The following is a 20,240-nucleotide window of genomic DNA, read 5'->3' as shown; positions in this document are numbered from 1 at the left end:
GCAGGAAGCCTCTCTGGGGAGGGTGGTGCCCCCGGGAGGGTAGCAGAGTGGGTGCTCGTCTGCCTGAGGCAGGCTCTGACCAGACAGCTGCCGTGCACACGGGATGACGCTGGCTCTGTGCCCATTTGCAGTTTGAAGGCCGGAAGTACTGCGAACACGACTTCCAGATGCTGTTTGCTCCGTGCTGCGGCTCCTGTGGTGCGTAAGGGTGGGCCGGCCAGTGGGCCAGGGTCCCTGTGTGGCCAGGTTCCCCCATGTGGCCAGGGTCCCCGTGCGGCCAGGGTCCCCATGCAGCCAGGTTCCCCCTTGTAGCCAGGGTCCCCGTGCGGCCAGGGTCCCTGTGCAGCCAGGTTCCCCCATGTAGCCAGGGTCCCCGTGCGGCCAGGGTCCCCGTGTGGCTAGGTTCCCCATGCTGCCAGGGTCCCCGTGCGGCCAGGGTCCCCGTGCGGCCAGGGTCCCCGTGTGGCCAGGGTCCCCGTGCGGCCAGGGTCCCCGTGTGGCCAGGTTCCCCCATGTGGTCAGGTTCCCCGTGCGGCCAGGGTCCCCGTGTGGCCAGGGTCCCCGTGCGGCCAGGGTCCCCGTGTGGCCAGGTTCCCCCGTGCGGTCAAGGTCCCCGTGTGGCCAGGTTCCCCTGTGCGGTCAAGGTCCCCGTGTGGCCAGGTTCCCCCGTGCGGCCAGGTTCCCCATGCTGCCAGGGTCCCCGTGTGGCCAGGGTCCCCCTGCTGCCAGGGTCCCCGTGTGGCCAGGGTCCCCGTGCGGCCAGGGTTCCCATGTGGCCAGGGTCCCTGTGCAGCCAGGGTCCCCATGTGGCCAGGGTCCCTGTGCAGCCAGGGTTCCCATGTGGCCAGGGTCCCCGTGCGGCCAGGTTCCCCCGTGTGGCCAGGGTCCCCGTGCGGCCAGGGTCCCCGTGTGGCCAGGGTCCCTGTGCAGCCAGGGTCCAGACCTCTCCCTGCCTGCCCAGCCCTGTTTCTCTGAGCACCGGCCTTCAGGCCTCTGCAGGCATTACCTCCCCAGGGGCTGGACGGGGCCGTAGGACCCGTGTGGACTGGGCTTGGGGCTGGGCTGCGGGGGTGGGCGGAAGGCCTGGCCCTGGCCAGCAGGGACCTTCCTCTTTCAGGTGAGTTCATCATTGGCCGTGTCATCAAGGCCATGAACGGCAGCTGGCACCCGGGCTGCTTCCGCTGCCAGCTGTGTGGAGTGGAGCTGGCTGACCTGGGCTTCGTGAAGAACGCGGGCAGGTGAGCTGGGCAGGGAGGAAGGTGCCGAGCGGGAGCTGGCAGACTCAGGAGCGTGCAGCCAGATGACCACCTCCTCTGACACCAGCCTCTGCTTCCCTCCGGCCCCGGCTGGGCTTCCGGAGAGCAGGCCTGGCCACCATTCTTATATTCAGGGCCCCCAGCCTCCTGGGCTCAGCTAGGCCTCCTTGCAGCCCAACTCCAGGTCTGGGAAGAGTTTCCTTTCCACTTCCCCTCCTCCTCCCACTGTCTCCACCCCCACCCGCCCTCAGTGGCCTCCCTCCCACCTCTGCGAGGGCCAGGCCCTGGGGCACCTGGCTGCCCAGCATCTGTGCCCTGCAGCCTGGCCATGTCTCTGCTCACCCTGTACCCTCTTGAGAAGGCTCGAGGCTTCCTCCCTCCCTCCCTCCCTCCCTCCCTTCCTTCCTTCCTTCCTTCCTCAGGCTGGGTGGCCCCCAAGGTCCAAAATGCACTCTTGGTTCTCTGCAGCCCTCCCTGGTGCACATACTGGCTCCTCCCATCTGCTCTCCACGGTCTCAGCCTCCTTGGGGTCCATGGCACCCCATTGCCAGACCCAGAGGTTGCTGCTGGCCTCTGTGGCTCCTCCGAGGCGCCCTCTCTCCTGCTAAAGCACCTCCTCTCGTGGACGTGCACTGGGGTCTCCTCCAGGGGCTCCACCTCTCCTGCTGGCGCCTGGGGCTCTGCACCGGGCTCTCAGGTCTGCCCAAAAGGCCTGTATGTGCACCTCCCACCCAGTCCTCCCTGTGGTCGCTGCTTGGCCACTGCTGCCTCCACTGGTGTCTATCAACCAGGCACCCCCAGTGCAGCGGGTCACCACCCGCCTTCTCCTGCACTGGACTGTCTCAGTGAAGAGCCGCCTGCCGCGGTGCCCCCCTCCGCCCCCCTACCCCGCCCACTGATCCCCGCCTTCTCCTGTCTGTGCGCTGGTTCCCATCTCGCTCTCTGACCAGAACCCCCCGCCCCCCCCCCCCCCCCCGCCTCCGGCACAGCTGTCGCGAGCTTGGCTCTGCCTGCCCCGTGCTGCCTGTGTCCCCCAGTGTCCCCAGGGCACTCAGCAGGAGTCTGGGGTCAATGAGAGGCTGTGGGGCAGGCAGTGCCTGGTGTCCTGTGTGATCTGGGCTGGGCCTGCTGCCAGGTGTGTGCCCGCTGCCGGGTGTGTGCCCGCTGCCGGGTGTGTGCCCCCTGCCGGGTGTGTGCCCGCTGCCGGGTGTGTGCCCGCTGCCGGGTGTGTGCCCCCTGCCGGGTGTGTGCCCGCTCCCGGGTGTGTGCCCCCTGCCGGGTGTGTGCCCGCTCCCGGGTGTGTGCCCGCTTCTGGGTGTGTGCCCGCTCCCGGGTGTGTGCCCGCTCCCAGGTGTGTGCCTGCTCCCGGGTGTGTGCCCGCTTCTGGGTGTGTGCCTGCTGCCAGTGTATCCCCGCTGCCGGGTGTGTGCCCGCTCCCGGGTGTGTGCCCCCTGCCGGGTGTGTGCCCGCTCCCGGGTGTGTGCCTGCTCCCGGGTGTGTGCCCGCTGCCGGGTGGGTGCCCCCTGCCGGGTGTGTGCCCGCTGCCGGGTGTGTGCCCGCTGCCAATGTATCCCCGCTGCTGGGTGCTGCCCGCTGCCGGGTGTGTGCCTGCTGCCAGTGTATCCCCGCTGCCGGGTATGTGCCCGCTGCCGTGTGTGTGCCCGCTTCTGGGTGTGTGCCCCCTGCCGGGTGTGTGCCCACTCCCGGGTGTATGCCCCCTGCCAGGTGTGTGCCCGCTCCCGGGTATATGCCCGCTGCCGGGTGTATGCCCCCTGCCGGGTGTGTGCCCACTGCCGGGTGTGTGCCCTCTGCCGGGTGTGTGCCCCCTGCCGGGTGTGTGCCCTCTGCCGGGTGTGTGCCCGCTGCCGGATGTATGCCCGCTGCCGGGTGTATGCCCCCTGCCGGGTGTGTGCCCGCTGCCAGTGTATCCCCGCTGCCAGTGTATGCCTGAGCACATCCTGCCCCCTCCCAAGACACACTCGCACGGGCCCGGCTGCATTGCTTCCTGGGAAAACCTGGAACAGGAAATGTATGATGTGATTTACAAGTAAAGTAGTTTTGCTGTAACAAGTGGGACCCTCCCAGCCTGGCTGGCACTCACTCTGAAGACCACGGTGCAGAACCCTGGGTCTGTGTGGGGCGGGCATATTGTGGGTGTTCAGAGCACAGGCCACCCCGTCTCTGCTCCCTTCGCCCCAGGTAGCCATTCTCGGATTGAAGAGAGATGTTCTGGGGAGGGTGTTGCTTTATCCAAACACAGTGGCCTTCAGAACCGTCAGGCAGTGAGTTTATAATCAGCAGAGTGACGCACAGAGAGGACTGGCAGGGCAGCGCCCGCCACAGGGAGTGGAGCTGCTCCGAGCCTGGCCAGGCCGCAGGGAGAGGTCCGGAGGGAGCGGGCTGAGGCAGCCCTGCAGGTCTGCCTGGTGGAGGCCAGCTCCCTGGCTGCTGTCCGCTAGTCTGCGCTGCCGGGACTCCGTGGGCAGCTGCTGCGAAGCTGGGGTTGACAGACCCCCCTCCCCCCCTGCCCCCCGCCCCCATGTGGGTTCCAGCAGGAGGATCGGAAGGGGTGCCCACAGGCCATGCTTGCTGGATGTTGCCGGCGCCAGCCTGAGACGTACTTAGTGATCAGCTACAATTTATAGTTTGTGGCTCCTAGACTCAGGGGTCATCTGGCAAAGGTGTGGGCCAAGGGAACCAAGGCACCTTGCACATCGCCCGCCTCCTGCCCTCCCCTCCCCTGCGCTCCCAGCCCCAGCGGCCAGGGGCCCTCCCTGCGGAGCTGCCACTGTATCTGAGAGGGCAGGAGCCGAGCGCTGAGGAACACTGGGGCCCCTGGGCCCCTCCCGGCCTCCTGCCGGCCTCCTGCTGCAGTGGCATCGCTGAGATCCTGGCGCTGGGCCCGCGGGCCGCAGGGGCGACCTGCAGAGGGTTCTCCTATTTTAGGGTTCGTGCATCGAGTGAGACAGAACCACAGAACCAGCTCTAGGTGATGAGGTCTGACCTGGGAGGGACGGGAGTGATCTGTGGGTTCCCTGTCTTTCCTCAGCATGTGGCTGGGGAGGAGCTCACAGCTCTGACCTGGGGTACAGCTCTGACGTGGGCTACAGCTCTGACCTGGGGTACAGCTCTGACCTGGGGTACAGCTCTGGCCTGGGGTATAGCTCTGACGTGGGGTACAGCTCTGACATGGGGTACAGCTCTGGCCTGGGGTACAGCTCTAGCCTGGGGTACAGCTCTGGCCTGGGGTACAGGTCTGACATGGGGTACAGCTCTGACCTGGGGTACAGCTCTGACCTGGGGTACAGCTCTGACGTGGGGTACAGCTCTGGCCTGAGGTACAGCTCTGGCCTGGACTACAGCTCTGACCTGGGGTACAGCTCTGACCTGGGGTACAGCTCTGGCCTGGGTTACAGCTCTGGCCTGGGGTACAGCTCTGGCCTGGGGTACAGCTCTGGTTGGGCTACAGCTCTGACCTGGGGTACAGCTCTGGCCTGGGGTACAGCTCTGGCCTGGGGTACAGCTCTGACATGGGGTACAGCTCTGGCCTGGGCTAAAGCTCTGACCTGGGGTCCAGCTCTGACCTGGGGTACAGCTCTGGCCTGGGGTACAGCTCTGACATGGGGTACAGCTCTGGCCTGGGCTACAGCTCTGACCTGGGGTCCAGCTCTGGCCTGGGGTACAGCTCTGACATGGGGTACAGCTCTGGCCTGGGCTATAGCTCTGACCTGGGGTCCAGCTCTGACCTGGGGTACAGCTCTGGCCTGGGCTACAGCTCTGACCTGGGGTCCAGCTCTGACCTGGGGTACAGCTCTGGCCTGGGCTACAGCTCTGACCTGGGGTACAGCTCTGGCCTGGGGTACAGCTCTGGTTGGGCTACAGCTCTGACCTGGCGCTCATCGAGCTCTCATTGGTCCTCCCTTCCAGGCTAGGGGGCGGCCCGGAGAGCCCTGGGCCGCAGAGCAGGTTGCACAGGGTGTTGCGGAACTTCTCGGCCACAAAAAAGTACATGATGGGGTCCAGGGCCCCGTTGAGGCTGGTGAGGCAGGAGGTGACCCTGTTCCCCAGGGCCAGGGCGCGCCGGGCGGCGCAGGAGGCGCTGCTGCGGTGGTGCAGCACGTAGACGAACCGGTGCACGTGGTAGGGCAGGAAGCAGACCAGGAAGATGGCCAGCACCAGGGCGATGGTGCGGACCGCCTTGCTCTTGAGGCGCGTCTCCACGCGGGGGCCCTGCCGCAGGCTGTGGATGATCAGCAGGTAGCAGGTGACCGTGGTGACGAACGGGAAGGTGAAGGCCACAGCCAGGGACACGAGCGCGTGGGGGGAGGCCTTCTCCCGGTACAGTTGCAGGCAGACGACTGTGTGGTTGGTCCTCACGGTCTGTGGGCTCACCAGCAGTGGGGCCATGGCCACGGCCACCACCACCCAGAGGACGGCGCAGGCCAGGTGAGCATAGAGGGGCCTGCGGAGCTTGAGGGACTTGACGGGGTGCACAATGGCCAGGAAGCGGTCGGCGCTGATGCAGGTGAGGAAGTAGATGCTGGCGTACATGTTGAGGTAGAAGAGGAAGCCGGTGAGGCGGCATGGGATCTCCCCGAACGGCCAGTGGCCCCCCGAGAAGTGGTAGACCAGGCGCGTGGGCAGGACCAGCACGCAGGACAGGTCTGCCACGGCCAGGTGCAGCAGGAACACGTCGGCAGGGGTGCCTGCCCGGCGGTCCCGGAGGAAAAGCCACAAGGCCAGGGCATTGCCCACAAAAGCCAGGAGGAAATCCAGGAGGTAGAAGGAGGCTAAGAGCGCGTTCTCCAGCTGCGTCTCCTGGCCACACTGATCCGCAGCCGCCAGGGAAGCGTTGGTTGCCAGACCGGAGGCCCCCTTGAGGCCATTCATGCTTCGGCTGGAGGCAGGGCCCGGAGGAGCCTGGAGGAAGAGAGGACAGCCTGGTAGCGCGCGCCCTGCGGGGGGCCTGGGGACACCTGGTCCATCTGCCACGGGCTTTCTGACCGTCACCAAGAAGCACAACAGAACCAGGCCTGGAGCTTTCTGGCTGCTGTGGGTTGCACCTGCCTGTGCGAAGGCTCTGCTGGGGGCGGGGCAGGGGGCGGAGTCAGCCCTGGGGGGGGGGGAGCGAACCAGTGTGTCTGAGGCTCTGGAAGGAGGGGGGGGGCGGGGGGGGGGTACTGGGAGGGGTCCTCGGGTGTGCTGTCTGAGAGCAGGGTGGTACCTGGGCCCTGAGCCCCATTCCTGGTGGGCAGGGAAGTAGGTGACCTGGTCCCAAAAGCCCCATGTGTGGAGCCCTGCTGGCTCATCTCCAGCTCTGGCGGGGCCAGGTGGATCCTGCTCCCTGAGTCCAGCCCCCCTGGCGCCCACCTGCAGCCTGGGCACTTCCCCCAGGGCAGTGGTGTGGAGTGTGGCCGCTTGTGCCTTCTCTCCTGCCAGCCCCTGACCACAGCTCCGGTGCCTGCCATAGAGGAGGGTCACTAGCAACGCAGTGTGGGCTGTGTCCCAGGGGCCAGAGGCCTGCATTCTGTGTCCCGGGACCCCGAGAGGTCAGGCCGGGAGCACACTTGTCTGCCAGGCCTCACTGCCTGCCACACCCACACGGGAGGCTAGGGCCAGCCTTGGCAGCAGCTGTTTTACAGCTTGCAAGCCTGGTTCTCTCCCCCAAAGACAGGGTAACATGCACCTGTTTTGATATTGGGCTGCTCAAAAGGTAGGTCCCACCCAAACACCTGACCCCCTCCCAGGACTGGAGGGGGAGGTGCAGCAGGAGAGGGCTGGCCCAGGAGGCCCGGCCCCTGCTGCTCGTGCCCTGGGGTGCTCGCAAGCTCTCCTGGGGCTCCTGGCCTGGGGGTGGGACTGCAGGGCAGGAGAGGGGCTGTGTGCAAGAGCACCTCCCAGCAGCCGGAGAGCAGGCTGCTCTCCTGGCTGAGCCTGACTGCTGAGCAGCCCGGACCTGGAGCAAGTCCTTCTAATGCCTGCGTCAGGGCTGGCATGAAGGGCGGCTGTGCCACAGGGGCATGGCCCTGGGTCGGTTAGCACAGCAGCCCCTTGAGGGGGGGGAGCTGGTGCAGGAACGGTCCAGTTGTGGGGTGCTGGCTCAGCCTGACTTTTCTCATCAGGCCTCCTCAACACGCTGGGCTCCTGAGCTCTGGTCTCACAGAGAGGGTGGGCCCTGGCCAGTGACCAGGGACAATACGAGTGAGAAGCAGGGAGTGGCCCAGGGACAGTGTGAGGAGGAGGGAGAGCACAGGGACAATGTGAGGAGGAGGAGGGAGAGGCCCAGGACAATGTGAGGAGGAGGGAGAGGCCCAGGGACAGTGTGAGGAGGAGGGAGAGCACAGGGACAATGTGAGGAGGAGGAGGGAGAGGCCCAGGACAATGTGAGGAGGAGGGAGAGGCCCAGGGACAGTGTGAGGAGGAGGGAGAGGCCCAGGGACAGTGTGAAGAGGAGGGAGAGGCCCAGGGACAGTGTGAGGAGGAGGGAGAGGCCCAGGGACAATGTGAGGAGGAGGGAGAGGCCCAGAGACAGTGTGAGGAGGAGGGAGAGCCCAGGGACAGTGTGAGGAGGAGGGAGAGCCCAGGGACAGAGTGAGGAGGAGGGAGAGGCCCAGGGACAGTGTGAGGAGGAGGGAGAGGCCCAGGGACAGTGTGAGGAGGAGGGAGAGCCCAGGGACAGTGTGAGGAGGAGGGAGAGGCCCAGGGACAGTGTGAGGAGGAGGGAGAGGCCCAGGGACAATGTGAGGAGGAGGAGGGAGAGGCCCAGGGACAGTGTGAGGAGGAGGGAGAGGCCCAGGGACAATGTGAGGAGGAGGAGGGAGAGGCCCAGGACAGTGTGAGGAGGAGGGAGAGGCCCAGGGACAGTGTGAGGAGGAGGGAGAGGCCCAGGGACAGTGTGAGGAGGAGGGAGAGGCCCAGGGACAGTGTGAGGAGGAGGAGGGAGAGGCCCAGGGACAGTGTGAGGAGGAGGGAGAGCCCAGGGACAGTGTGAGAAGGAGGGAGAGGCCCAGGGACAATGTGAGGAGGAGGAGGGAGAGGCCCAGGACAATGTGAGGAGGAGGGAGAGGCCCAGGGACAGTGTGAGGAGGAGGGAGAGGCCCAGGGACAGTGTGAGGAGGAGGGAGAGGCCCAGGGACAATGTGAGGAGGAGGAAGGAGAGGCCCAGGGACAGTGTGAGGAGGAGGGAGAGGCCCAGGGACAATGTGAGGAGGAGGAGGGAGAGGCCCAGGACAATGTGAGGAGGAGGGAGAGGCCCAGGGACAGTGTGAGGAGGAGGAGGGAGAGGCCCAGGGACAGTGTGAGGAGGAGGGAGAGGCCCAGGGACAGTGTGAGGAGGAGGGAGAGGCCCAGGGACAGTGTGAGGAGGAGGGAGAGGCCCAGGGACAATGTGAGGAGGAGGAGGGAGAGGCCCAGGGACAGTGTGAGGAAGAGGGAGAGGCCCAGGGACAGTGTGAGGAGGAGGGAGAGGCCCAGGGACAGTGTGAGGAGGAGGGAGAGGCCCAGGGACAAAGTGAGGAGGAGGAGGGAGAGGCCCAGGGACAATGTGAGGAGGAGGGAGAGGCCCAGGGACAGTGTGAGGAGGAGGAGGGAGAGGCCCAGGGACAATGTGAGGAGGAGGGAGAGGCCCAGGGACAGTGTGAGGAGGAGGGAGAGGCCCAGGGACAGTGTGAGGAGGAGGGAGAGGCCCAGGGACAGTGTGAGGAGGAGTGAGAGGCCCAGGGACAGTTTGAGGAGGAGGGAGTGGCCCAGGGACAGTGTGAGGAGGAGGGAGTGGCCCAGGGACAGTGTGAGGAGGAGGAGGGAGAGGCCCAGGGACAGTGTGAGGAGGAGGGAGAGGCCCAGGGACAGTGTGAGGAGGAGGGAGAGGCCCAGGGACAGTGTGAGGAGGAGGGAGAGGCCCAGGGACAATGTGAGGAGGAGGAGGGAGAGGCCCAGGGACAGTGTGAGGAGGAGGGAGAGGCCCAGGGACAATGTGAGGAGGAGGAGGGAGAGGCCCAGGACAATGTGAGGAGGAGGGAGAGGCCCAGGGACAGTGTGAGGAGGAGGAGGGAGAGGCCCAGGGACAGTGTGAGGAGGAGGGAGAGGCCCAGGGACAGTGTGAGGAGGAGGGAGAGGCCCAGGGACAGTGTGAGGAGGAGGGAGAGGCCCAGGGACAGTGTGAGGAGGAGGGAGAGGCCCAGGGACAGTGTGAGGAGGAGTGAGAGGCCCAGGGACAGTTTGAGGAGGAGGGAGTGGCCCAGGGACAGTGTGAGGAGGAGGGAGTGGCCCAGGGACAGTGTGAGGAGGAGGAGGGAGAGGCCCAGGGACAGTGTGAGGAGGAGGGAGAGGCCCAGGGACAAAGTGAGGAGGAGGAGGGAGAGGCCCAGGGACAATGTGAGGAGGAGGGAGAGGCCCAGGGACAGTGTGAGGAGGAGGAGGGAGAGGCCCAGGGACAGTGTGAGGAGGAGGGAGAGGCCCAGGGACAGTGTGAGGAGGAGGGAGAGGCCCAGGGACAGTGTGAGGAGGAGGGAGAGGCCCAGGGACAGTGTGAGGAGGAGGGAGAGGCCCAGGGACAGTGTGAGGAGGAGTGAGAGGCCCAGGGACAGTTTGAGGAGGAGGGAGTGGCCCAGGGACAGTGTGAGGAGGAGGGAGTGGCCCAGGGACAGTGTGAGGAGGAGGAGGGAGAGGCCCAGGGACAGTGTGAGGAGGAGGGAGAGGCCCAGGGACAGTGTGAGGAGGAGGGAGAGGCCCAGGGACAGTGTGAGGAGGAGGGAGAGGCCCAGGGACAGTGTGAGGAGGAGGGAGAGGCCCAGGGACAATGTGAGGAGGAGGGAGAGGCCCAGGGACAGTGTGAGGAGGAGGGAGAGGCCCAGGGACAATGTGAGGAGGAGGGAGAGGCCCAGGGACAGTGTGAGGAGGAGGGAGAGGCCCAGGGACAGTGTGAGGAGGAGGGAGAGGCCCAGGGACAATGTGAGGAGGAGGGAGAGGCCCAGGGACAGTGTGAGTGAGGAGGAGGGAGAGGCCCAGGGACAGTGTGAGGAGGAGGAGGGAGAGGCCCAGGGACAATGTGAGGAGCAGGGAGAGGCCCAGGGACAGTGTGAGGAGGAGGGAGAGCCCACGGATAGTGTGAGGAGGAGGGAGAGGCCCAGGGACAATGTGAGGAGGAGGGAGAGGCCCAGGGACAACGTGAGGAGGAGGGAGAGGCCCAGGGACAGTGTGAGGAGGAGGGAGAGGCCCAGGGACAGTGTGAGGAGGAGGGAGAGCCCAGGGACAGTGTGAGGAGGAGGGAGAGGCCCAGGGACAGTGTGAGGAGGAGGGAGAGGCCCAGGGACAATGTGAGGAGGAGGGAGAGGCCCAGGGACAGTGTGAGGAGGAGGGAGAGGCCCAGGGACAGTGTGAGGAGGAGGGAGAGGCCCAGGGACAGTGTGAGGAGGAGGGAGAGGCCCAGGGACAATGTGAGGAGGAGGGAGAGGCCCAGGGACAGTGTGAGGAGGAGGGAGAGGCCCAGGGACAATGTGAGGAGGAGGGAGAGGCCCAGGGACAATGTGAGGAGGAGGGAGAAGCCCAGGGACAATGTGAGGAGCAGGGAGAGGCCCAGGGACAGTGTGAGGAGGAGGGAGAGCCCAGGGACAGTGTGAGGAGGAGGGAGAGGCCCAGGGACAGTGTGAGGAGGAGGGAGAGGCCCAGGGACAGTGTGAGGAGGAGGGAGAGGCCCAGGGACAATGTGAGGAGGAGGGAGAGGCCCAGGGACAGTGTGAGGAGGAGGGAGAGGCCCAGGGACAATACGAGGAGGAGGAGGGAGAGGCCCAGGGACAATGTGAGGAGGAGGAGGGAGAGGCCCAGGGACAATGTGAGGAGGAGGGAGAGGCCCAGGGACAATGTGAGGAGGAGGAGGGAGAGGCCCAGGGACAGTGTGAGGAGGAGGGAGAGGCCCAGGGACAGTGTGAGGAGGAGGGAGAGGCCCAGGGACAATGTGAGGAGGAGGAGGGAGAGGCCCAGGGACAATGTGAGGAGGAGGGAGAGGCCCAGGGACAGTGTGAGGAGGAGGGAGAGGCCCAGGGACAGTGTGAGGAGGAGGGAGAGGCCCAGGGACAGTGTGAGGAGGAGGGAGAGGCCCAGGGACAGTGTGAGGAGGAGGGAGAGGCCCAGGGACAGTGTGAGGAGGAGGGAGAGCCCATGAACAGTGTGAGGAGGAGGGAGAGGCCCAGGGACAGTGTGAGGAGGATGGAGAGGCCCAGGGACAATGTGAGGAGGAGGAGGGAGAGGCCCAGGGACAATGTGAGGAGGAGGAGGGAGAGGCCCAGGGACAATGTGAGGAGGAGGAGGGAGAGGCCCAGGGACAGTGTGAGGAGGAGGAGGGAGAGGCCCAGGGACAATGTGAGGAGGAGGGAGAGGCCCAGGGACTGTGTGAGGAGGAGGGAGAGGCCCAAGGACAGTGTGAGGAGGAGGAGGGAGAGGCCCAGAGACAGTGTGAGGAGGAGGAGGGAGAAGCCCAGGGACAGTGTGAGGAGGAGGGAGAGCCCAGGGACAGTGTGAGGAGGAGGGAGAGGCCCAGGGACAGTGTGAGGAGGAGGGAGAGCCCAGGGACAGTGTGAGTGAGGAGGAGGGAGAGGCCCAGAGACAGTGTGAGGAGGAGGAGGGAGAGGCCCAAGGACAGTGTGAGGAGGAGGAGGTAGAGGCCCAGAGACAGTGTGAGGAGGAGGAGGGAGAGGCCCAGGGACAGTGTGAGGAGGAGGGAGAGCCCAGGGACAGTGTGAGGAGGAGGAGGGAGAGGCCCAGGGACAGTGTGAGGAGGAGGAGGGAGAGGCCCAGGGACAATGTGAGGAGGAGGGAGAGCCCAGGGACAGTGTGAGTGAGGAGGAGGGAGAGGCCCAGAGACAGTGTGAGGAGGAGGAGGGAGAGGCCCAGGGACAGTGTGAGGAGGAGGAGGGAGAGGCCCAGGGACAGTGTGAGGAGGAGGGAGAGGCCCAGGGACAGTGTGAGGAGGAGGAGGGAGAGGCCCAGGGACAGTGTGAGGAGGAGGGAGAGCCCAGGGACAGTGTGAGGAGGAGGAGGGAGAGGCCCAGGGAGAGTGTGAGGAGGAGGAGGGAGAGGCCCAGGGACAGTGTGAGGAGGAGGAGGGAGAGGCCCAGGGACAGTGTGAGGAGGAGGGAGAGGCCCAGAGACAGTGTGAGGAGGAGGAGGGAGAGGCCCAGGGACAGTGTGAGGAGGAGGGAGAGCCCAGGGACAGTGTGAGTGAGGAGGAGGGAGAGGCCCAGAGACAGTGTGAGGAGGAGGAGGGAGAGGCCCAGGGACAGTGTGAGGAGGAGGAGGGAGAGGCCCAGAGACAGTGTGAGGAGGAGGAGGGAGAGGCCCAGGGACAGTGTGAGGAGGAGGGAGAGGCCCAGGGACAGTGTGAGGAGGAGGAGGGAGAGGCCCAGGGACAGTGTGAGGAGGAGGAGGGAGAGGCCCAGGGACAGTGTGAGGAGGAGGAGGGAGAGGCCCAGGGAGAGTGTGAGGAGGAGGGAGAGGCCCAGAGACAGTGTGAGGAGGAGGAGGGAGAGGCCCAGGGACAGTGTGAGGAGGAGGGAGAGGCCCAGGGACAGTGTGAGGAGGAGGAGGGAGAGGCCCAGGGAGAGTGTGAGGAGGAGGGAGAGGCCCAGAGACAGTGTGAGGAGGAGGAGGGAGAGGCCCAGGGACAGTGTGAGGAGGAGGGAGAGCCCAGGGACAGTGTGAGGAGGAGGAGGGAGAGGCCCAGGGACAGTGTGAGGAGGAGGAGGGAGAGCCCAGGGATAGTGTGAGGCAGCAGCAGGGAGCCGGGGCCACTGATGGCCTCAAGGGACGGAGGGAGTTATAGCCATTATATCACATGTTTTAGTTTTGGAAGTCACCCGTGTTGTTCCCCACCCACTGATCTCTGGCTCCGGAGGATTGCAGGCTGCCTGAAGTTTGCATTTGGAGATGGTTTTCCTGCTGTTTCCAAGTGTGTGTGACCTGTTGTCAGGGAGGCAGGGATGCTGGGGGAGAGGCTGGGGCCATGTGAGTGGGGCCTTTGGAGCCCAGGGATGAGGGGGGGCTGCTGATGGGAAGCTGGGTGCCCTCCCGGTGTCAGCCTTCACACCTCCCGGCCACGCCCAGCAGGCCTCCGGGGGACTGCTCCTGGCTGGCTGTCTGCGGGCACAGTCCTCAGAGGCCCGCCTCAGGGACTCGTTCTGCAGAGTAGAAATCTGAGCCTTGAGTCGTTGAAATTGCCCAAGGTCCCTGGGCTGGGCATTAGCCTGGGAGTTGGAGGTCAGACTCAGCAGGGACACCCGGCGCCACAGGCCTTGCTGCTGGGATGGGCACACGCCCCGGGGCCAGAGCTGGGCGTTGCTGGCTGTCTGCCTGCAGGGACCTGTCTCCTCGCCTCCGGCGGCGTGGGGCCTGGCCCCAGAGCCAGTGACAAAACTTCGGGGGCTCAGCGCAACATGAAATGCAGGGTCCTTGTTCAAAAAGTAGGACTCTGAAGATGGTGACAGCAGCGCTCATCTGAGCGTGGGCCTTGCATGACGGCACAGGCCATGCCAGCGCCTGGCTCTGTTTCCTGCCCAGAGCCCTCAGCCTGCTACCTGCTGAGGGCTGTGTGCGTGCTGCTCTAGACAGAGACGTAGTTTCAAAATGCTTTCAGGCTTGTTTCCCTGTCCCTCCCCACCAGGAGTTTGATATGGATTTATGCAGGATGGTCTGCATTCAGCTCTCCGCGTGCCCTGCTCAGGGGTGAGGCCGAGGCCTGGAGTGGCCTGGGCAGTGCCACAGGCGGCAGGGCTGTGGGGAAGGTGAGCGATGGGCAGGCGTGGCCCTCGCAGGAGGCCGCAGTGCGGTCTGGGCAGGCAGGGGGCCGGCCCCTCTCCCTGTGGCTGCCTCATCTGGCTTGTGCCGTGCACAGTGGCCCCGTGGTGAGGCGCTGGGCGTCCCGCCGCAGCTGTGGGTCTGTGAGCCGCGTGGGCAGGGACACGGCCAGGGGCCGCTCTGGTTAGACAGGGTGTCTTCGTAAGAAGGTCCCACCACCATCACAGAGGCACCTCGGGGACCCCACGCTGCCCGCCCGCCCGCCTGCCCACCCTTACCTCTCAGGCTGGCGGCAGGTGGAGACAGGAAGGCTGGGTGCTGAGCTCCTGCAGGCAGCGGGAGGCCAGCTATTTAAGGAGAGGAGGGGAGGTGGCGGTCCCTCTGCCTCTCAAAGGCCGCTTCATCCCCAAGGGTCCCTTGTGCTGGGCCCTCCTAGGCCCTGCTGCCGCGGGGTTGTGAGTAGCCAGTGTGTCCCCGGGCCTCGCCCCAGCTGGGCCCGAGCATCACAGAGGCCGAGTGTGCCTGCTCTGGAAGCTGCCGCGTGGTGCGGGCGGGTGCGGGGCTGCTGGGACTGATAGACACAACTAGACGTTTCAGAAGGGGACAATTTCCTACCATTGGGGGGGTGCGGGGAGGGTCTGGCTGCCATGGCAACCGGCTCAGGCTCCCAAGCCTGCTTGGGAGACAGTGGAGGGGCCTCCCGAACGGGGAGGGGGGAGGCTGGGGAACTTGTTTGCTGAATGAGGGGATCTTTTCAGGACACCTGGTGTGGGGTCCCTGTGTCTTTCCCGGATCATTAGGCTCCGTTTGGGCATCAGCCACGGCCTTTGTCTCGCCGGGCCAGCTGCAGCAGCCTGATAATGGCGCTGTCTGCACCACGGGCGGCTTAGCCGGCCCGGCCACGCGGGCTCCCCTCCCAGAGGCTGCCCACCGCCCACGGCCCCCAAGACCTCCTGGGGCTCAGGCTGGGACCCTTACGCAGGGCTGTTCCTCCATCTTTCCATACCCAGGGCCGGGCACCAAGCTACCATTTTTAATTTCAGAAGACTTTGAAGTGTTTTAGTTAAAATGTGAGATATGTTTGTAGCCACCTTGTGGAGTAGCTACCTTAAACTTGTACTGCCTTAGCCTGCTGGTCGCGGGCCCTGCCCTGCGTGGGGATGGCTGCCCCTGCAGACCTACGCAGCTCAGGAGGTGGGGGAGCCCGCCAGCTACAAGCCACCAGGAAGTGGCAGGCAGGACTTGAACCCCAGCGTGTGTGACTCCAGCACGTCGCTGTGTGTGTGTGTGTGTGTGTGTGTGCGCGCGCGCGCGCGCGCACACGCTTTGCCCTGTTTTTCTGTTGCATCTCGATGCTGGAATTCTTGGGCTCCATCTTCATTCCATCTGGATAAATACTCTCCAGGTCGCCTTCAGGTCTACAGGGGTCAGGCCTGCAGAAACACATTGCTCATCTGGGGTTCCGACAGGAGAGCTGGGCTCCTCGAGGCTGCCTGCCGGGAGCTGGGGCCGGTGTGGGACTGGATCTGCCCGCCATGCCCAGGAGGGTGCTCTGGAAGAGCTGGTTCACACCGGTTCGAGATGAGGGTGCTGGCTGGCTGCCCTGAGCAGGGCATTTCTGTGGTTGGGGTGACTGCCCACAGAGTCGTTGAGGTCATTGCAACAGAGTTGTGCTAATTTCTGTAGCTTTGGAAAAAAAATTACCCCGTTTGGGTTGAATGTTGTTCTAATGATAAAAGAACCCACCAGTCCACGTGTGGGAGGCAGCAGGCATGGTGGGCAGGGCCAGCTGCATGCATCGAGAGAGTGGTCTTGCCCAGGCCTGCGACGGCAGGGGCCGGGGGGCTGGGTGAAAGTGCGCTGAGGAAAGCTTCAAGGATCTGGGGCCTGAAAGGGGCAAAACCTTAGTCACAGAGCTGAAGGCCGAAGGCCGTGGACGGGCAGAGCGCCAGGATGCCCGCCCGCTCCTGCCTCTGCCTGCGTTCACTCCCCTGCCACAGGCTCCTCTGGAGCTGCTGCCCCAGGCAGCACGGCCTAGAGCCTCGGCCGCTGAGCCAGTGGCTGCGGGGCACTCACTCGAGCCCCTGCCATTCACGCCCACCGGGAGATAGGACAGAGATCAGGGCAGAGAGCAGTGCTGCAAGCATCGGGCCCAGACCCAGGGAGGAGCAGGCCCTGCCCCGGGACCTGCCCACCCACCTGCCCAGAGCCGTCTGCACTGGACTCCTGCCCTGCCCACAAAGGGGCCTGCGCATGAGGGGCAGCCCTCGATGACCAGGGGCACCCCGGGATCGGGCGGATTGGGAGCCTGGAAGGGGGCACGTGCAGATGGAGGCCGGTGGGGAGGAGGGGCACGCTGGGCCTCTGGACATCTTGGCCTGGGGACCTGGCACCCCGAGGCCAGGGAAGCAGAGCCAGGCTGGTTTATCTCCGTGGCAGCCACAGCCGCTGCCCAGGGCGCGGGCAGCACCAGGGCCCCGAGGCCTCACGGAGGAGCCTGTGGTGACATCTCCTGGGTGGTGCCTCCGCTGGCACCTCGGCTCCTCTCACAGGGAGCCTGCAGATGCACTGCCCCTGTGGCGGCCCCTCCTGGCCCCTCTGCCGGACATGCGGGGTGTGGCTGACAGTGACCATGTACCCTCATGCCTGTTGCAGACATTTGAAAAATAAACTAATTTTTTAGCAGAAGTCAGTGAAATGTCTACTCTTGTCCACACAATGTCCTGGGCTCAAGAGACGGGGAGAGAAGAACCCTCATGTTCGCTGCTCCGTTCTGAACGCGGGCCCTGGCCACGGTGGGGAGGGGAGGGTGGGAGGTGGGGGCGGTGGGAGTGGGGAGGGGGAGGGGGAGGGGGAGGGGGGAGGGTAGGGGGGCAGGAGGGGGCTCTGCTTCAGGAGGCGGCTGGCTTCTGAGAGGAGGGGGTGGGCATCTCCCAAGGCCTGTCATTGCCCACAGACACCTGTGCCGGCCTTGCCACAGCCGGGAGAAGGCCAAGGGCCTGGGCAAGCATGTCTGCCAGCGGTGCCACCTGGTCATCGAGGAGCAGCCCCTCATGTTCAGGAGTGACGCCTACCACCCGGACCACTTCAGCTGCACCCACTGCAGGTACTGGGCGTGGTGGGCAGGGGCAGGCCGAGGAGTGGACGCCTGGGGGCAAGAGGCCCCTGGCTCCAGGGCATGAGGCCTGGGCCCCGAATGGGGCTGACAGCAGAGACTCAAAGGCAGGGGTGAGGCGGGTGCTGCTGGTGGAGAGAGGTGGAGAGGGAAGAGAGGCTGCGAGAGGTGCAGAGGGCCCTGAGAACGCGCTGCTGGGACTTGGCAGCGAGGTCAGCCACCCTCTGCACGTGCTGTGCCCGAGCCCGAGGTCCCGGAGCTGCCTGCCCAGGTGCTGCCCGTCGGGCTGGCACTGCCAGGGCTCCTGCAGGTGGGCCCTGGGGAGGGCGGGGGCCTCAGGGGCTCATACAGGGGGACCTCAGGGGCTCCTGCAGGGGGCCTCAGGGGCTCATACTGGGAGCCTCAGGGGCTCATACAGGGGGGCCTCAGGGCTCATACAGGGGGGCCTCAGGGGCTCATACAGGTGGGCCTCAGGGGCTCATACTGGGGGCCTCAGGGGCTCATACAGGTGGGCCTCAGGGACTCATACTGGGAGCCTCAGGGGCTCATACAGGTGGGCCTCAGGGACTCATACAGGTGGGCATCAGGGGATCATACAGGGAGCCTCAGGGGCTCATACTGGGGGGCCTCAGGGGCTCATACTGGGAGCCTCAGGGGCTCATACTGGGAGCCTCAGGGGCTCATACAGGGGGGCCTCAGGGTCTCATACAGGTGGGCCTCAGGGGCTCATACTGGGAGCCTCAGGGGCTCATACTGGGGGGCCTCTGGGGCTCATACTGGGAGCCTCAGGGGCTCATACTGGGAGCCTCAGGGGCTCATACAGGGGGGCCTCAGGGACTCATACAGGTGGGCCTCAGGGGCTCATACTGGGTGCCTCAGGGGCTCATACTGGGAGCCTCAGGGGCTCATACTGGGGGGCCTCAGGGGCTCATACAGGGGGGCCTCAGGGGCTCATACAGGGAGCCTCAGGGGCTCATACTGGGGGGCCTCAGGGACTCATACAGGTGGGCCTCAGGGGCTCATACAGGTGGGCCTCAGGGACTCATACAGGTGGGCCTCAGGGGCTCATACTGGGAGCCACAGGGGCTCATACTGGGGGGCCTCAGGGGCTCATACAGGGGGGCCTCAGGGGCTCATACTGGGAGCCTCAGGGGCTCATACTGGGGGGCCTCAGGGACTCATACAGGTGGGCCTCAGGGGCTCATACAGGTGGGCCTCAGGGACTCATACAGGTGGGCCTCAGGGGCTCATACTGGGAGCCTCAGGGGCTCATACAGGTGGGCCTCAGGGGCTCATACTGGGAGCCTCAGGGGCTCATACTGGGAGCCTCAGGGGCTCATACTGGGGGGCCTCAGGGGCTCATACAGGGGGGCCTCAGGGTCTCATACTGGGAGCCTCAGGGGCTCATACTGGGGGGCCTCAGGGACTCATACAGGTGGGCCTCAGGGGCTCATACTGGGAGCCTCAGGGGCTCATACAGGTGGGCCTCAGGGGCTCATACTGGGAGCCTCAGGGGCTCATACTGGGAGCCTCAGGGGCTCATACTGGGGGGCCTCAGGGGCTCATACAGGGGGGCCTCAGGGGATCATACAGGGGGGCCTCAGGGCTCAAACAGGTGGGCCTCAGGGGCTCATACAGGTGGGCCTCAGGGGCTCATACAGGTGGGCCTCAGGGGCTCATACAGGGGGGCCTCAGGGCTCATACAGGTGTGCCTCAGGGGCTCATACAGGGGGGCCTCAGGGGCTCATACAGGGGGGCCTCAGGGCTCAAACAGGTGGGCCTCAGGGGCTCATACAGGGGGGCCTCAGGGGCTCATACTGGGAGCCTCAGGGGCTCATACAGGGGGGCCTCAGGGGCTCATACTGGGACCTCAGGGGCTCATACAGGTGGGCCTCAGGGCTCATACAGGTGGGCCTCAGGGGCTCATACTGGGAGCCTCAGGGGCTCATACAGGTGGGCCTCAGGGGCTCATACTGGGAGCCTCAGGGGCTCATACTGGGAGCCTCAGGGGCTCATACTGGGGGGCCTCAGGGGCTCATACTGGGAGCCTCAGGGGCTCATACTGGGGGGCCTCAGGGACTCATACAGGTGGGCCTCAGGGGCTCATACTGGGAGCCTCAGGGGCTCATACAGGTGGGCCTCAGGGGCTCATACTGGGAGCCTCAGGGGCTCATACTGGGAGCCTCAGGGGCTCATACTGGGGGGCCTCAGGGGCTCATACAGGGGGGCCTCAGGGGCTCATACTGGGAGCCTCAGGGGCTCATACAGGGGGGCCTCAGGGACTCATACAGGTGGGCCTCAGGGGCTCATACTGGGAGCCTCAGGGGCTCATACTGGGAGCCTCAGGGGCTCATACAGGTGGGCCTCAGGGGCTCATACAGGGGGGCCTCAGGGCTCATACAGGTGGGCCTCAGGGGCTCATACAGGTGGGCCTCAGGGGCTCATACAGGGGGGCCTCAGGGCTCATACAGGTGGGCCTCAGGGGCTCATACAGGGGGGCCTCAGGGGCTCATACAGGGGGGCCTCAGGGCTCATACAGGTGGGCCTCAGGGGCTCATACAGGGGGGCCTCAGGGGCTCATACTGGGAGCCTCAGGGGCTCATACAGGGGGGCCTCAGGGGCTCATACTGGGGGCCTCAGGGGCTCATACAGGTGGGCCTCAGGGCTCATACAGGTGGGCCTCAGGGGCTCATACTGGGAGCCTCATGGGCTCATACAGGTGTGCCTCAGGGGCTCATACTGGGGGCCTCAGGGGCTCATACAGGTGGGCCTCAGGGGCTCATACTGGGGGCCTCAGGGGCTCATACAAAAAAGCCTCAGGGACTCATACAGGTGGGCCTCAGGGGCTCATACAGGGGGGCCTCAGGGGCTCATACAGGTGGGCCTCAGGGGCTCATACAGGTGGGCCTCAGGGGCTCATACAGGGGGGCCTCAGGGGCTCATACAGGGGGGCCTCAGGGGCTCATACAGGTGGTCCTCAGGGGCTCATACTGGGGGCCTCAGGGGCTCATACAGGGGGGCCTCAGGGACTCATACAGGGGGGCCTCAGGGCTCATACAGGTGGGCCTCAGGGGCTCATACAT

At 65.6% G+C, this 20,240-nt stretch overlaps 2 protein-coding genes across 5 annotated transcripts in view; one reads left to right on the top strand and one right to left on the bottom strand.

The window, feature by feature from the left end:
* The window catches only part of LIMS2 (LIM zinc finger domain containing 2), a 48,176-nt gene that overhangs the window by 23,894 nt on the left and 4,042 nt on the right, over positions 1-20,240 (top strand). For all 4 annotated transcript variants that reach the window (XM_036319862.1, XM_036319860.1, XM_036319861.1 and 1 more), the window contains 3 exons: positions 132-198; positions 1,118-1,238; positions 16,999-17,148. In XM_036319862.1, coding sequence (XP_036175755.1) covers positions 132-198; positions 1,118-1,238; positions 16,999-17,148 — 338 coding nt within the window. The remainder of the gene's footprint in view (positions 1-131; positions 199-1,117; positions 1,239-16,998; positions 17,149-20,240) is intronic.
* GPR17 (G protein-coupled receptor 17) lies at positions 5,019-14,384 on the bottom strand. The gene is made up of 2 exons (XM_036319864.1): positions 14,321-14,384; positions 5,019-6,176 (listed from the first exon to the last, which is right to left on the bottom strand). The coding sequence occupies exon 2, from the start codon at positions 6,144-6,146 to the stop codon at positions 5,133-5,135; it is 1,014 nt and encodes a 337-aa protein (XP_036175757.1). The 5' UTR covers positions 6,147-6,176; positions 14,321-14,384; the 3' UTR covers positions 5,019-5,132.

The sequence above is a fragment of the Myotis myotis genome, unplaced genomic scaffold (genome assembly GCF_014108235.1).
Source record: "Myotis myotis isolate mMyoMyo1 unplaced genomic scaffold, mMyoMyo1.p scaffold_m19_p_8, whole genome shotgun sequence".
NCBI classification, from domain to species: domain Eukaryota; kingdom Metazoa; phylum Chordata; class Mammalia; order Chiroptera; family Vespertilionidae; genus Myotis; species Myotis myotis.
This window is presented reverse-complemented; position numbering and strand designations above follow the sequence as displayed.